General features: G+C 42.6%; 1 protein-coding gene across 3 annotated transcripts in view; it reads left to right on the forward strand.

Annotated features, from left to right (window-relative positions):
* Positions 1-14727, forward strand: part of IRF2 (interferon regulatory factor 2) — a 58865-nt gene extending 44138 nt beyond the window's left edge. For all 3 annotated transcript variants that reach the window (XM_060246469.1, XM_060246470.1, XM_060246471.1), the window contains exons 4-9: positions 957-1133; positions 2698-2744; positions 3773-3887; positions 6387-6551; positions 9169-9215; positions 13070-14727. In XM_060246469.1, the coding sequence (XP_060102452.1) occupies positions 957-1133; positions 2698-2744; positions 3773-3887; positions 6387-6551; positions 9169-9215; positions 13070-13387 (869 nt within the window). In that variant the 3' untranslated portion in view covers positions 13388-14727. The remainder of the gene's footprint in view (positions 1-956; positions 1134-2697; positions 2745-3772; positions 3888-6386; positions 6552-9168; positions 9216-13069) is intronic.
* The last annotated feature ends 1657 nt before the right edge of the window (positions 14728-16384 follow it).

The raw sequence follows: 16384 nt of genomic DNA on the forward strand, positions 1-16384 counted from the left end.
TCACAGTATTTGATTTGTAACACAGGGTCAATTTACACCTGTAAACTAGCCAAGGTCCTGTCCCCTCATTTATGGGCAATTTTCACTGACATTCAATCATTTCTGTGATTCAGCACCTGGAGCTCCAAAATGCAGATGTGACTGTTCACTGTTGCTTTTGTGTTTATTTTTTATTTTATTTATATCCCGCCCTCCTCGCCAAAGCAGGGTTACATACAGCAACCTTTCAAATAAATCCACAAAAATGTCTACTGCGTTGAACATCTTATTACACAGCCTGCCCACATGCATAAAGATTGTAAATTCTAAACATGGCTTTAAAAAAAAAATCTCAGATTTTTACAAACCAGAGTTATGAAATTCTGGCATTGCTCAAGAAAAAAAAAATAACAACAATCAATAATAATAATACCAATTTTTAAAAAAAATTCTGACATTTTATTTCTACCCCGAAGTAACTTGAGAGGGTAAATTCTTCTCCTCAGCAAAGGAACATACAAGATGATCACAAGCACAGTGACATGTAATTTCTGCTTGCCCCGGACACTTAAGCTAATCTTTACATACATGCTTGACTTTAAACCCAGTTCACAGTGAAGTTTCCTCATAAAATGGTTCCTACTGTCTAATGGTTTTAATCAGGTTTCAAAATAAATAACAAGGCAGATTTATTTTCTGAATTAATAGCATACAATATATGGTTGAATTTGTGTAAGAACAATTGTGGTAGATAATGCCAACAGTGCCTTATCTTTGTGGTATAAAAGAATTAATGTCTATTAGAATTATATCCCTGAATCTTATAATCTTTTTTTCACAGTTCCTGCTCTCTAGCATTGCCTTTGCTTGTTGCATTGTCTTGCATAAAGTTTTCCAGTACAATGAAGACTTGGCATTACATTTCCTGTCAGAACATTCTCCTCGAGTTTTAAATCCTTTGTTTTCTTCTGTCTTAGGGAAGTACCAGCCAGGAGTCGACAAAGCAGACCCAAAGACATGGAAGGCAAACTTCCGGTGTGCAATGAACTCCTTGCCTGATATTGAAGAAGTCAAAGACAAAAGCATCAAAAAAGGAAACAATGCATTCAGAGTGTACCGGATGCTGCCATTATCGGAGAGGCCATCTAAAAAAGGTAGATGAGAAAGAACTATTGTCGGCCTAACAGTTGGTTTGCTGAAGGGGGCTGATTTCCTTTGAAATCAGAGTTCCAGAAGCCATGCTGGTTGTGGGCTGCTTATTGGAAGCAGGGTAACTGACCACTCTTTCTGTCATAAAACACACTTTTTTTTTTTGCAAAACCTCCAGTATGATTGTGTAAATATTGTTGGTTTTGCAATTGCTCCTGTCCTCAGATGAAAGATAAGTCACAAATTGCACCAGCCCCATCCTTTTCTCTACCAGGTACTTAACTACATCTACCTTCCTCAGTCTCCATCCATCCCCCAATGGCCTCTCCCTTTAAGCTGGAATACCCCTGTGCTGGTCATCCTACCTATAGGCAGGGGTGGCATTCTAGCAGGAGCTCCTTTGCTTATTAGGCCTCAACCCCCTGATGTAGCTAATCCCCCAAGAGCTTACTAAAAAAGAGCCTTGTAAGCTCTTGGAGTATTGGCTACATCAGGGGGTGTGGACTAGTATGCAAAGACACTCCAGCTAGAATTCCACCCCTGCCTATAGGAAGAGTATTATAGGACTGCATGTGTGTTTTTTTCTCTTGGCTCTTTGACAGTAGGGAGGTTAGCAATCAGAAAGGAACCTTGGAACTACTAAAGTACCTATACTTTTGTACATGACTAGTTGCAAAGATGTCTCATCTGCCTTTAATATTTTTTCTACTTGCCCCATATTAAGAAGGTCAAGGAAATATGGGTGGAGAGTGTGGCGCCAATGCCTGTTGGGTTGAAAAGAATTCTGTAGTTTAGTTAGATAAGCCCGGGGATTACACAGTTTCTTTCTTTTTTTCCCCTGGTGGTTTGGCTGCTATTTTGTGCAGTCTTAAAACATCACCCCGAGATGAAGACTAAAAAGCAGATTTTGTTCATCCCACATATGTGTAAAAATTGGTTTGAATTTATGAACCAGTTTAGAATTTTTCAGGGAAACGATGTTCAGATTCAATACATGCGACTACTGCAAGCTAAACAAAGGCAAGCAATTGCAACTTTTAATCACCTGACTAATTGCAGTTTCTAGTACCAAAGTCCAGAAGACAGCACCATGCCAGTAAGCAGAACAAGAAAAGGCAAAAAAAAAGATGGAAGCAGTGGGGAAAAATAATTTCTTGAACTTTCCAACATCTATGAAATGCTGAATGCTTTCAGTACCATACAGCTGCATTTCAGTGTATGCATGTCCAACTCAAGTGCCATTGAAATGAATAGAAAATGTGTTGGAGCCATGCTTGATACTTAGAATAGCAGTTAGCATGTCTGGCTAGAGGGCCCTGGTTAAAATTTTCCCTTGCCACTCCTTCTCAGCTTATCCTGCCTCACAAGATTGTTGTGAAAGTTGAGTGGAAGGGGGAGAAAGCCATGTGTGCTGCCCATATGTCCTTGCAGGAAAGAAACAACAAAAAGTATTATAGGCAGGTTTCTGTAATTCGGAGAAGCTTCATATTATTTTGGAGCTGGGCAAAATAGATCAAGATTTCAGAAAATGGTTGTTAAAAACACTCACCTCTCCTTGCATTTCTACAGGAAAGAAACCCAAGTCAGAGAAGGAAGAAAAAATGAAAGAAATTAAGGTACATTTTTCATTTAATGGGCAAAGACATTACAATTTGAGGTTCTCTAGTCACTTTGGAACACTAATGGACTGGTGTTGTTCCTACTGAAGTGACTCCCCCAAATGGTCTGAATTCTTTATGTCTTGGTGCTCTTTGTAGAACGATGATACCATGGCCCCAGCAGCCTGACACCCTTCTAATATGACTAGTTGCAACATGCAGCTGTGCACGTCTGTCACAGGAATCAAACCTCTTAAAACAGCAGCCAGAGCAGATAGTGGTCATGATCCTTTCAACAAGAGGCCCCTTCCATAGTGTGTCTGTAACTCCCTTGCTCTTTGAAGTTCTGATGAGATATGGAAGTAGGTTGAAACCACTGACTGGCACATAGGGCTTTCTGTTATTTTCTCATTGTGAGCCTCTGAACATCTCTTGCCTTGAAAACCCTATGGGCTCAACCATAAGTCAGCTGCAACTTGATGGCAGCTCACAAACACACAACTGGTGATGTGCTTTCTGCTATCCCAAGACATTTAATGTGCAAAGAGGAATATATGTCAAACTAGGTGGTGGTGAACAACCTTTGCATGCAGAATTCATAGTGTTGTTGACACATGGCAATGTGTTGTACAGAGTATCGTCAGGACTGTGAATTCTGTCCTAAGACAATTTCAGTTCTATGCTCAGGCAGTCCACATTTTGTAAGAACGAAGTCTGAATTCTGCATCCCATAAAAGTTATGCAAATATATTTGCATAATTTCTCCTACATTGCATATTTTCTGCAATTTTGCTGTTTTTCACAGTTTATTGCAGACAAATAACTATGTAAGGCATTGCCTCTCCATTGGCTTTGGAAAGCTTGAAATGCTAGTCTGTTTCAGTTTGTCTATATGGTAAGCTGCTGAAGAGGGCATATTAATGAAACAGTGAAAGCCTGTGTAACAGAAGGATAGCCATGGGATGATAGGAGGCAGTGCTTTCAAATACTTTATCCCTTCTCCATCCTTCAATGATCCTAATACATTCAAAACATTTTCTCTGTAGCAAGAACCAGAGGAATCATCTTGTGAACTAAGTAATGGAACATGTCAGGGGTTTTCTGATTACTGTTTACCTTCCACAATAAAAACAGAAATTGACAGTACAATAAATATTGTAGGTAAGTGAGTCCACATTTTTTATCATTCCGGCGGGGCGGTGGGGAGAGGTTCAATTTCACTGTAATTAGCACTAAATGAAAGAACAATAATTGTGTTTCTCATTTTGAAATAGCTTGATGAGTTTCTTGGGAAAAGCTACTAGAAACTGTGGGAAATGTGTAAAAAATATTTGTGTGGATTAGATTTAGGATAGTAGTCTCTGGCATTAGTGAAAAATAGAAGCAGGAATTTGTTCAGCTCCTTTCATCCGGTATGAATAAAAAGATTGTAAGAATGGCATAAAGGAGAAGGAAAGAATCTCCAGGTTTTATCTGTAGTTAAATATAGAGTTGGATCTAGTGCAAAATTTCTGCTTGCACTAGAGATCCTGTACAACCTGAAATGCAAGAAAAAGATAGCAGTAGCAGCTTGTGCTAAGTCAAACTTATTGCTTGTTAAGATAAGGAAAGTGTAATATTTCTGGTGATATACAAAAGGCCGCTTCATTATAGTTTAATCTACATCTAAAAGTAATGTTTCATATTGCACGGCAATTTTTCCCTTCCATGAATTAACCTAAGTCCCTGCAAATCATCATTTGCAAGTTAAGAGTCTTCCTTCAGAGTATGTGCTCCCGTCAGTTCCCTTTTCCCTTACTTACTTTGTTAGCTTTAACCATGATTAAAATGCATTGTGCCTGTATGACAGTTAATACAAACTAGATTCCTTGCATATGAAGTCTGTGGAGGAACGCCATCTTAGTTAATGTTGGTGCTTCGTTGGAAAGGAACATTAAACTACTAAAGCAGGCTTTGGCCTAGCCTCCCTCCATCCCCCCCCTCCCTTCCAGAGTTAAACTAGCAACTCTAGGGGGAAAGCCTCCTAGAGGGGCAGGAAGTTCTTTTGTTTTATTTATTTGAGTTAGGCGGGAAAAGGGGCAGTCTGCAGCTGGCCCTCCAAGAGAGAGGTTGTGAGTCTGTGGGCTCCTGACTGTGGGAGAGGCCTACTCAGGAGGAGGAGGACCCCAGGCAGTCAGACCAAGTAAGTCATCCACAAGGCAGGGCAAGTTTAGACCAGGGACAGTAGGATGCGTTTAAAACCACCTTTTATTTGTCATGCTGTTTGCTGTGTGGGTGCTGTGCTGTGCTAACCTTTTACATGCAACTGTTTTTGTTTTGTTTTGTTTTGTTTTTCTTTTCTTTTTTCTCTTTTAATTAAATATTTTTACTGTTTTGAATGCTGGCAGTCAAACTCTGTACCACATAGATCCCCAACCGCTTTAGACCACGCTGCTTTATGAAGGGGGCCCCGGGGAAGGCGGAAGGCATGCAGTTGGATAAGGTGCCAATCCTCCAGGGGTTCCCCAAAGAAGTGCTGTGGTCTCTGTGATACCCAAGTACTGGGTGGCAGAGGACCTTGAGGCCTGGCCTCATAGCTGGAGAGGGGGATTGGGAGTCCTGTTCCTCTCAATCTGAACCCCTAGACTGAGCAGGTGGTGACAGCGAGCCCAAGTGGCCGGAGGAGAAATAGCTCCCTCCAGGAGTTGGCAACTCAATAGGGAGTTGACGGGACCGGGTCTGAAGGCAGAATCAGGCTGGTTCCACCACAAAGTCCAAGAGCCAAACTAAACATAAGGGACAACTCATGGCTACCGTGAGTTCTCTGCCATTTTAAAAGCCTCCTGCTCCTTTTCAAGTGTCAAGAGCTGTGAAGAGGCACATGAAAAGCCATGGTGAGGAGAGAGATCCTCACTGCAGGCCCAATCATTTGAAATGCCTCACGGCATTTTAAAATGACTTTGAAATGGTGATTGATAACTTGTGGCAGCCACAAATGCTCTCTCACATTTAGTGGGGCAGGTAACCAAAAAGGCTGAGACAAAAAACCCTCCCAAAACCTCAGAACTAAAATATAGCTATGCATGTAGTGCTAATGTACAAAATATCCTATATAATTTAATTATACATTTAAAAGTGCTAAAATATCATTTAAAAACCACAGTCCTATGGTTCTGCATATAAGTACCGATTTGTAATATAAAGGCAAATGTCTAGTCATATAAATACAGGTTAAAAGGTGCAAATTATATCCATATACAAGAACCAATACTAAACATGTTTTGGGTAAAAGCCTTCCTCACTGGTAAAATTCAAACTGAGCACTCCATAGATTTAACAAAAATATACATAAAACTCATTGTATTCAGATATGTTCACCTGTGTAGTAAGTGGTGATAAATATTACTGAGATGTAAAATGTTTCATATTTTTGGTCTCAACCTTTTTGGTTATCTTATGTAGGGTAGTGTTTTTCTCCCCCTTTTTGTTAGCATTTAGTGTGGCTCTTGGTTTCAAAACTGAGTTAAGATGGGATATGAAGGCTCTATATAATACACCATTTTTAGGACAAAGTTCCAGTCCATTTTAGGGAATAACTCTGTTCTTTTTGTTGCTGCATCAAATGCTTATGTTTAATATGAAGAAATGTAATTATTACAACCCTTTCATTTTCATACCAAGTGATAGGAGATTCACATTTTGAGGATGCTGATGATGATCATATGATCGTTCCCAACCCTCCTGATGTTTGCCAAGTAGTGGAGGTGACAACAGAGTGTGACGACCAGCCCAGCAGTATGAGTCAACTATACCCACTACAGATCTCCCCGGTCTCCTCCTATGCTGGTAAGCAGCCTTCTGCTGGGAGAGTTGGAGGCTCTGGCCTAAGATACTGCATTTATTGAACTTTTGGTAGATACTCTTTCTACCATGGCTAGTAGATTTTATTGACACTTTCAGGGAAAGAGTTTTAATAAATACTGGCATCCCACTCCCACCCACAAGACACAGAGTGGTGTACTCCCACCCACAAGACTGAGAGCCAGTTTGATGTAGTGGTTAAGAGCATGAATTCAGAGCTGTTCTCTCAAAAGCTTTTTCTGTCAGAGCTCTCTCAGCCCCACATACCTCACAGGGTGTCTGTTGTGGGGAGGGGAAGGGAAAGGAAAGGAGATCGTAAGCTGCTCTGAGACTCCCAGTGAAGGGCAGGGTATAAATCCAAGCTCCTGCTCCTCTTCCTCCAATATGGAAATAGAAATTTAAAACTGAATGTATCCTTAAGAAATATGTTCAGAAAATCTTACTGTTCTTTGATAACAGGAAGCACAAAAAGGGAGATGGTATTTTTCCATTTGCAGAAATTATTCCAAACTGCATTGAAGTTCCCAGACACAAGGTGCAAGTCAAGGACTTCAGCACTCATATGATTGTTCTTGTGTACTGTTGTGCAGCTGCTTCAGCTTTCCATTCCCTCTTCCATGGCAAATTGTTTTTTAAAATCAAAGTCGAGGGCTTTGTGCCAGTGAACGAATAACCATACACTATAGGTTAGATTCAGCCAGTTTTCTTGCTCCATCTCAGGCAATTCCCTTCCTGACTACAGCCCCCATCCCACATGGCTTTTGTTCACAGAGGTCCCAGGATCTCCTGCATAGCATTTTCAGAAATCAGATCCAACCCAATTGGCTCCCAGGTTTGGGCGAGACACACAGAAGCCTTTAACTACTTTATCACTATAAACTTTCCTGAAGGTTGCCTTTGGCTTATTTGCCTTGCCTGAGAAGCTCTGAGCACTGTGTCCTAAGCCATGGATTGGATCCACCAGAGAGTTCCCATGTGCAGAAGAACTGACACCTGTGGAGCATGACTTTCTCACCTCCCTCCTCCTGCTGCAGCCCCAAATGCTATCTCTTGTTGGGCAGGAGACTCCTTGGAACAGAGTTTTGAGGGCAAATTTGGGCTGCAGCAAATGTGGGGAAGCAAAGAAATTGTGCTCTGCAGCCAGAAATCCGTCTGTCTGCAGAAACACTCTGGTAAATCCAACCCTTTCTCTACTGCTCATGTACCTTTCTTGGTTCTCTTTAAACTCTGAGAGTAAGATGCAGGGGAGGGACCATAAAGCTCCTGCATATGTAACCAAGTACTTGCCTAATTTCTACATTCTCTCTTTATTGGGACTGCTGTGAAGGTAGAGGGAATTAAGAAACCCTAATATGCCTGTGAAAGTCCCATGTGTGGTGGCCATTTGGATCCTAACCTAAAAGCTCAAGTGCAGCTACCAAGCAGTAATGAAAAGGGCTTTGTGTGGAGATTAGAAAAGAGCTAATGTTCCACCAGTGGGCTGCTACTGCTGCTGCATCTAGAAATCATGGGCTGGCATCTGTTCTTAACTGTGGCAGTTATATGAAGAAAGACTATTAAGCTCTAATATGAAGGACAAAAGCTCGGTTCAGGGAGAACACGGCATAGCAGGATGCCAGCAACATGATCAGTTAAAAATGGCAAGTCCTTGAAGCTAGAAGTCTAGATAAAAGTTATCAAGCCAAATGAGTTCCATTCCTCCTTGGGTGTGGCTGCTGGTTTGGATGCAAGCCAAAGAAATATGCAAAATACTGTGACAGATACCATTACAGAGCCCTTGCAGCGGCTACAGGGAGAATTAGTCCCTTTAGCAGGCTGACAAAAAGAAATAAATTCCTTTTTTGGTCCTTAAACAGAAACTGTTCTACATCTGCTTTTCTTTAGATCTTTCTAATTTTGGTGCTTTCTTATCCTGTTTCGGCTGTGTGACTATTCCTCGGGCAATGTTTCATTGCCCAAGTAGTCTCACACAAAACAGGCTACATGTTCATAAACCTCATTGGCCTGGCTTGGAGTTCATTTGTATAAGACAGGGGTGGCCAAAGGTAGCTCTCCAGATGGGAGTTATAGGCAAAAAAACCATCTGGAAAGCTACCGTTGGCCACCCCTGGTATAAGTATAACCTAGAATATTTCTTTAAAGACTGGGGAGTTGTTGTTTTAAATTCTGAATCTCTCAATCCCTGCTATTGCAGGGCTCTGAGCGATGTATAACATTTGATAAAAATATCAATAACCATAAGCTAAAATACATAAACACTAATACAACAAATCTAAAAGAATCAGATGGAGGATTTCACAATTACTTCCCATTCTGGGCTGCCAGCCAGTTTACGGGTGGGGGGAAGAGAAGCAGAGTATGTGTGGAGAGCAAGGAGAAGAGGATGCAGCCAGAATGGAAACCATTGCTGTCCTCAACCAAAATCCTTATGGAACATCTTGCAGAATTGCATAAGAATTATGTAGTGGGTCCCAGTTTAACCTGGCTATTGAAGAGCAAAACTTCAAATGTTTGTAGAGTATAACACTCCTAACCAGATGGTTTATAATAGCTTGGGTAAAATAATATTAATATCTATTTTTATCCCCATTTTGTTCCACAGAGAGTGAAACAACAGATAGCATCCCAAGCGATGAAGAAAATGCACAGGTAACCAAATTATACAGAATGATTCACATCTCCCCTTCTGATCATTTGTTCCATGATTTTACTGAAGTTTCTGTTGCTAATTTTTGTATTTAACCTTGCAGTGAAATTAAACCAAATTTTGGGAATTTCCAAAGTGAAGCACTTTCACTTCCTATTGACCTTGATAGGAAATTGTTGTGTCAGGGGCAAATTACCTGTCATGGCAGCATATGTGTGGCTAATAGTGTGTAAAGAAGAGGGGGATATTCAGACCCAGAGTCAAGGAAAAGACAGTTGAAGTTCAAGATCTTTATTCCAGCTTCATGGGCATACACATGTGTTGTCGGAACTGACCTCTCTGTCTTTGACCTTTGCCCTGATTTATAATTCAAGCCAAAGCGCGCCAAGTAAAAGCGGGGGTTTTGCGCAAGATTTTTGCTAAGCTCTTCTCACCACAGGTGCCCACTCTCAGTTCATGGTTCTTATCTCCTCCAGCTCTTTGACCTTGGTTACCTAGCAACTAGCCAATTCCCAGACATGCCATCCTCCCTCCAGATAAGCAACAAGTTACAGTTATATCAAAGGCATAGCAAGCTCAGCATAGCATTGAAGCACAGCATAGCATTGTACAATTGAATACACATGACAAGAGGAACAAGGTGGAGTGACTCTTGAAATTCTGCCCCCCCAACACCCTCTTCCCCGGGCTTATTAGGATATTTGTTGTAAAAGTCTTTAATTAAAGCCTTACAGTTGGTATCTTTGGAACGGACCCATTCGGCCTGACTTAATGGAAAATTAGTCCATTTGATGAGATAAAACAGCTCACCACGTTTGATCTTGGCTTCAAGGATTTCCTGCACTTCATGATGAATCTGACCACGAACCAAAGTTGGGGGGGGGGGTTCCGTCTGGGGGTACCAAAGCGATCCTTCTTCAAGGATCCTTCTACCAAAGGGTCCTTCTTCAAATAGCTGGCGTGGAAGCAAGGGTGGACATGTTTAAGGTTTTTTGGCAGTTCCAATTCAACAGTTACCTTATTTATAATCCTTTTGATTGGGAAAGGTCCCAAATATTTCATCCCCAATTTTTTACAGTTATGTGCATTAGGCAAGTGTTTGGTCGAAATGTACACCTTGTCTCCTACTGCTAAGTTCCAAAGTTCAGAGTGTTTTTTATTATATTGAGTTTTGTAGGCTTCTTGCGCCCTCTGTAGTTGCTTACTAATCTCCCAGCCTCCTGCTATCCCTTGCCATCATTCGGTAAAGTCTGCTGGGGGGCAAGTTCAGAGAACGGTTTGCTTACACCGATTGGAAGGGGCTCACTTTAGTGGTGCTATGCACGCTGTTGTTGCAAAAGGTATTGGAGTCACCCAGTTGTCCTGTTGGAAGAATGTATAGCAAAGTAAGAACTGTTCAAGCACCGTGTTGGTGCGTTCCATCTGTCCGTCTGTCTGTGGGTGGTAGGCGGAGCTGAGCCCTTGCTCCATTCCCGCTAGTTCACAGCGGTGCGATCAAAATTGGGCAATGAATTGTGGGCCGCGATCAGAGACCACTTTAGCGGGGAAGGCATGTAGCCGAAAGATGTGCTGGATAAACAACTGAGCCAGCTGCTTGGCCATGGGGAGTTGCTTACACGGCACAAAGTGAGCCTGCTTAGAAAAAGTGTCCACTACCACCCAGATCACTGTCTTCCCCATCGAGGGAGGTAAGTCAGTTATGAAGTCCATGGATATGCATTCCCAGGGGCATGAGGCAGGGGGAAGAGGTTGTAAGTGCCTTGGCGGCAACCCCCCCTCCTCTTTTTCGCCATCATACAGGTGGGGCACCCTGTTGTATATTCTCCCACATCCTTGCGTAACCCTGGCCACCAGAATTGTCATTGAATCAGGATCCATTCCCAGGCCCCCCATGGAAATGCGGTATCCCAAAAAGTGGAGCTCTGTCTTGTGGAACTCACACTTGGACAGTTTGGCAAATACCGTAATTTGTGCTCGTACAGTGTTTGCAGCACCTCCCTTACCAACTGGATGTGTGAAGGCAGGTCTTGCAAGTATATCAAAATGTCATCCAGGTAACAGACCACACCGTTATATAGGTATTTATGCAATTCTTCATTGATTAAGTTAATGAATACCCCTGGCGCCCCCTTAAGGCCAAATGACATGACCAAATTCGTATTGTCCCAGGGGTATGTTGAAGGCTGTCTTCCACTCATTCCCCTCCTTGATGCGCACCCAGAAGTAAGCATCTCTGAGGTCAAGTTTAGTGAATATTTTCCCTTGGGACACCTCCCCTAAGAGATCCTATATGAGGGGGAGGGGGTACGCATTACTCATGGAAATCATGTTCAAGCCACGAAAGTCAGTGCAAAGCCGTAAACTGCCGTCTTTTTTCTTTCTAAATAGCCCCAGAGCGCCATGTGGGGGCTTGGCGGGTCAGATGAACCCCATAAGCAGGTTGAGTTCCAGGAATCTCTGTAACTCCTTCCTCTCCCCGCAACTCATTGAATATAGCTTGGCTTTGGGAAGTGGCTCCCCCTCCACCAGTTCAATGGCACAGTCAGTGGATCTGTGGGGGGGAAACTCATCCGCCTCCTGGGCGTCAAACACCTTTTGCAAGTCTTGATACTCGGTGGGGGGCAAACTGGGCACTTCAACTCTGGTGACGCAAAGTTTCTCAAGCTGGGAGGGGGGGCATTTTTTATTCCACTGGTGACTCTTGCACACCGGATCCAAGAAGTAAATGGCACTCCTGTTCCACTGGACAAGCGGGTCGTGGTCGGCCAGGCACTCCAGGCTGAGGACGGCTTGGAACTTGGCGGCCCAGGCGATAATGAACGTGCGAGGTTCCCAATGCTCCCCCACCTCCAAGGCACACACTTCGGTCCCCATCCTACATGGCTCCCCCTTCATTGGGCTCCCGTCCATTTGCTCAAACACATAGGATTCTTGAAGGGGCACTTTTTAATCCTAGCACTTCCACCAAGCTCAGGGATAATAAGTCTTTGGAGCATCCTGAGTCCAGTAGGACCCTGATGCAAGAGAATTGTTTCATAACGGGGTTTACTAGTGTTATGGGTACATAATACAAAGTCTATCAATTCATTGTTCTCATCTCCTCCAGCTCTTTGACCTTGGTTACCTAGCAACTAGCCAATTCCCAGACATGCCATCCTCCCTCCAGATAAGCAACAAAGTTACGGTTATATCAAAGGCATAGCAAGCACAGCATAGCATTGAAGCACAGCATAGCATTGTACAATTGAATACACATGATAAGAGGAACAAGGTGGAGTGACTCTTGACAGGGATGATTTAAAGCACAGAGGGGATGATGAAGTCTCCTCTATCAACTGCTTTTTCTCCTTATTGATTGATTTGCTTCATTTATATCCCACTTTCCTCCCCAATGGGGACCCACGGTGGCTTACATAATTCTCCTCTCCTCCATTTTACTGGCCCAAGGACACCCAGCATGCTTCCATGGTAGATTGGAGATTCAAACATGAGTCTCTCAAATCCTGGCCTGACATTTGCCAAATCTAATTCTGGTATCAGAGCCCAGTTGGGAGAAAATGCCTCAGGGGAAAAGCTGAAAACCCACCCTCCCTCTTAGTTTATTTGGGACTAACACTTGGTTTAAAGGCATAGGTCTCCAACAATCCCATGTAGGCTCAGAAGTAAGTCTGAGCATTCACCTTTGGCTGGAATGTGTTTGTGTGTGTGTGCACACGCACATGTGCGCACATATTGGTGACCATTTTATGAGAATGGCTGTATTCTGTCTGGTATCTAATGTAATGATAAGAGGCTGTAGCATACCTAATACTGATAGAAACAATAGTCTCTTTCAGTGACCCATCTCTTTTTACAGGGCCAGCTTCAGTGGCAAAAAGAAAACATTGGCGGCAAACAGTACTATAGCAACATGGGGACAAGGAACCCCCCTTACCCACTTCCTGGCATGGCTACCTTTGTGACTTCCAACAAGCCTGACCTCCAGGTCACGATCAAAGAAGAAAGCTGCCTTCTGCCTTACAACAGCACGTGGCCTTCTTTCCCAGACCTCCCCCTGCAACAGATCATGTGCTCAGCATCTACCAGTTACAGCAGCAGACCAGACCATGAAAACCGGGCAAGTGTCATTAAGAAAACATCAGATATTACTCAGTCACGAGTCAAGAGCAGCTAAGCTATGAACTGGCCTGTTCCCACCTGATTTTGTGTGTGATGTCTTTGAGGAGCACATGTGATGTACATTGAACAAATCGAAGGGAAAAGCCTTTGCAACATGATTGTGTCCAACTCCAGTACTGGAGCGTTTCAAACTCAGGACTCCAGCCATCCGAATGTAGACAAGAAGGCAGGAGGAATTCCAGGGTTCCAGCCGAGGAAGAGAAAGGCCAGCTTTGGTAGGTTCTAGTTCTTCTTCAAGAGGACCAACAGCCCCCACAAATGGAGTCGCTGCACTTCTGCAGCCAAGGCCACAGTGGGACTGAAAGCCTTGGAATGGAAGAGAAAATGTGAACTAGCTGGATTTTTTAAAAAAAAAAATCTATTGTGAATATGTACATAGCGCAGTACTAGCAGTCTGCAGTCTGCTTTTGCACCTTATTAAAAAGCACTTGCAAGAAAAGGCCTTTCATTATTTTGCTCTACTTAATGGCACACCAGCAATGCAATCTGATTTAGTGCTACTCCAGTCGAGCAGTGCAGTCCTAAACAGGGTAATTAAAACTTTGAAAAGTGAAACTCTGCTTAGGACTGATTTAGACTGGTGTAATTCTGCATGGGATTGCACTGTTAAAGACCTTCCTACTGCTTCCAACTTGACTTTTTCCCAAGGCTACACTGACTAATGTAGCCTCTGCCTATGGAGAAACTAATTAAATAGGAAGTTTTAAAATTATTGTGTAGATTTCACAGGTTTTTTTTTTTTTTAAAGAAAGAATGCTTGTATTCAGGGCTTTTTTTCTGGGGGGAATGTGGTGGAACAGAGTTCTGGAACCTCTTTGTAGAAACAAAATACTCAAAAACATTGTTTAAAAGTTAATGAGGAGCACCTGTGTGTTTCTCCTTCATTTCCCTCTTGAGAGTTCTGCCACCTCTTTTTCCAGAAAAAAAGCCCTGCTTGTATTATATGTGTTTAATCTGCTATGCTTGAAAGCTTTGTGGTACAACAGAAGAAGAAAATCTATTAAGATATATTATGCAAATTCCCAGGTTTAAAGAAAAAAATACTCTAATTCTAACCAGAGTAAGCTTTTTTATTTTTTTATACAGTGGAATATTTTATTCAAAGTAAATTCTAAAGTGAATATAATTGTTTCAGGTTTTTTTATCTTTTCTACAGCAAATTTATAATTTTACAATTCAGCGTCTTTGGTTGTCAGCAACAATTACATCTTTGTGGCACATTTTCTTTCTTTTTTTTACAATTTGTAAAGGTGAAATAGCTTTTAATGAATTTATGTAGCAATCAAACTATCCTGTGGATTGATAATAAATATTATATATAGATAAGTTTTTAAATTCTGTGCTTTGGGGGTTTTAAAATAATGTTGGTAATGTTTGCAGAGTGAAGAGTGTGAAACATTAGAGATGGTTCATTTCTGCTCATGGTAAAAATGATAGATTATTTTTCCCCAGTCAGCGTAGAAATATATGGTGTATTTTGCATAAAATGAGGCATTGATTGCATGCAGACATTGTTAATACAGCCTCCACAAACACAGCCTCAGACAAACATGGGGAATTAGTTTGTGAAGGAAGCAGGAAAAAGAAATCTTTTTACTCCAAGAGGTGGTTGTGAGTAGCAATTTCAGCAGAAGAATGATAACAGAGACCAAATTTAAAGGTTCAATTTTTTAAAATTTTTATTTAATTTATATCTCGCCCTTCCCACTAAAGGCAGACTCAGGGCGGCTCACAGGTTAGGGTCAAAAATGACCAAACAGGATAAAACATCGGTAATACATAAAACAAGATTAAAATATCAGTTTAAAAACAATATAACAGTAGATGCTAGTACAATAATTCATGATGTAATTACATTTCGATGGTAGCAGTATAAGTGGATAGTCAATCTTAGATGTTCCAAGGGACCCCAAACCGCCACAGCATGGTAGGAAGTCAAGAATGATGTTAAGTTCCGGTTTATGGGCCTAATCAGTTGCTGAAGTTGTCCTTATGGGAAAGCAAGGTGGAAGAGTGCCGTTTTACAGGCCCTGCAGAACTGTGGAAGCTCTCACAGGGCCCTAACGTCCTCCGGCAACTCATTCCACCAGCTAGGTGCAGCCACGGAAAAGGCCCTGGCTCTGGTTGACTGAAGCCTAACTTCCCTGATGCTGGGGACTGTCAACAGGTTTTGAGACCTGGACCGAAATGCTCGCTGGGGCATATAAGGGGAAAGGCAGTCCCTAAGGTATGCAAGACCCTGGCCATATAGGACTTTAAAGGTTAAAACCAGCACCTTGAAGCGAATCCAGTACACTATTGGTAGCCAGTGCAGCACTTTCAGCACAGGCTGAATGTGTTCCCGTAAAGGAACTCCCACTAACAGCCTGGCGGCAGTGTTCTGCACTAGCTGAAGACACCAGATTTGGGACAAGGGCAGCCCCATGAAGAGGGCATTACAGTAATCCAGCCTTGAGGTGACCATAGCATGGCTTGCAGTTGCCAAGTCGTCATATTCGAGAAAGGGGACCAATTGCCTCACCATCCGTAGATGGTAGAAAGCTGACTTGGCAGTTGCAGCTACTTGGGCCTCCATTGTTAGGGAGGAATCCAAGAGCACTCCATGGCTTTTAACTTTGGGTGCCAGCATAAGATGTGCTTCATCAAGGGTCGATAATTGGACCTCTAGTCCCGGACTGCAACGGCTTAGATACAGGACCCCCGTCTTCGTTGGATTTAATTTCAGTCTACACAGCTTGAGCTACCCCGCCACAGCTTGTAATGCCATGGACAGATCATCTGGGGTGGAGTTGGACTGGCCACCCATCAACAGATACAGCTGGGTGTCATCCGCATACTGGTGACAACGCAGCCCATTCCTCTGAGCAACCTGGGCGAGGGGGCGCATGAAGATGTTGAACAACATCAGGGGAAAAACCACTCCCTGCGGCACTCCATATGTGAGTGGGTGTTGTTGGGATAGTTCGTCCCCAACCTCCACCCTCTGTCCCCG

This window comes from Heteronotia binoei, chromosome 9 (assembly GCF_032191835.1).
Source record: "Heteronotia binoei isolate CCM8104 ecotype False Entrance Well chromosome 9, APGP_CSIRO_Hbin_v1, whole genome shotgun sequence".
Classification (NCBI taxonomy): domain Eukaryota; kingdom Metazoa; phylum Chordata; class Lepidosauria; order Squamata; family Gekkonidae; genus Heteronotia; species Heteronotia binoei.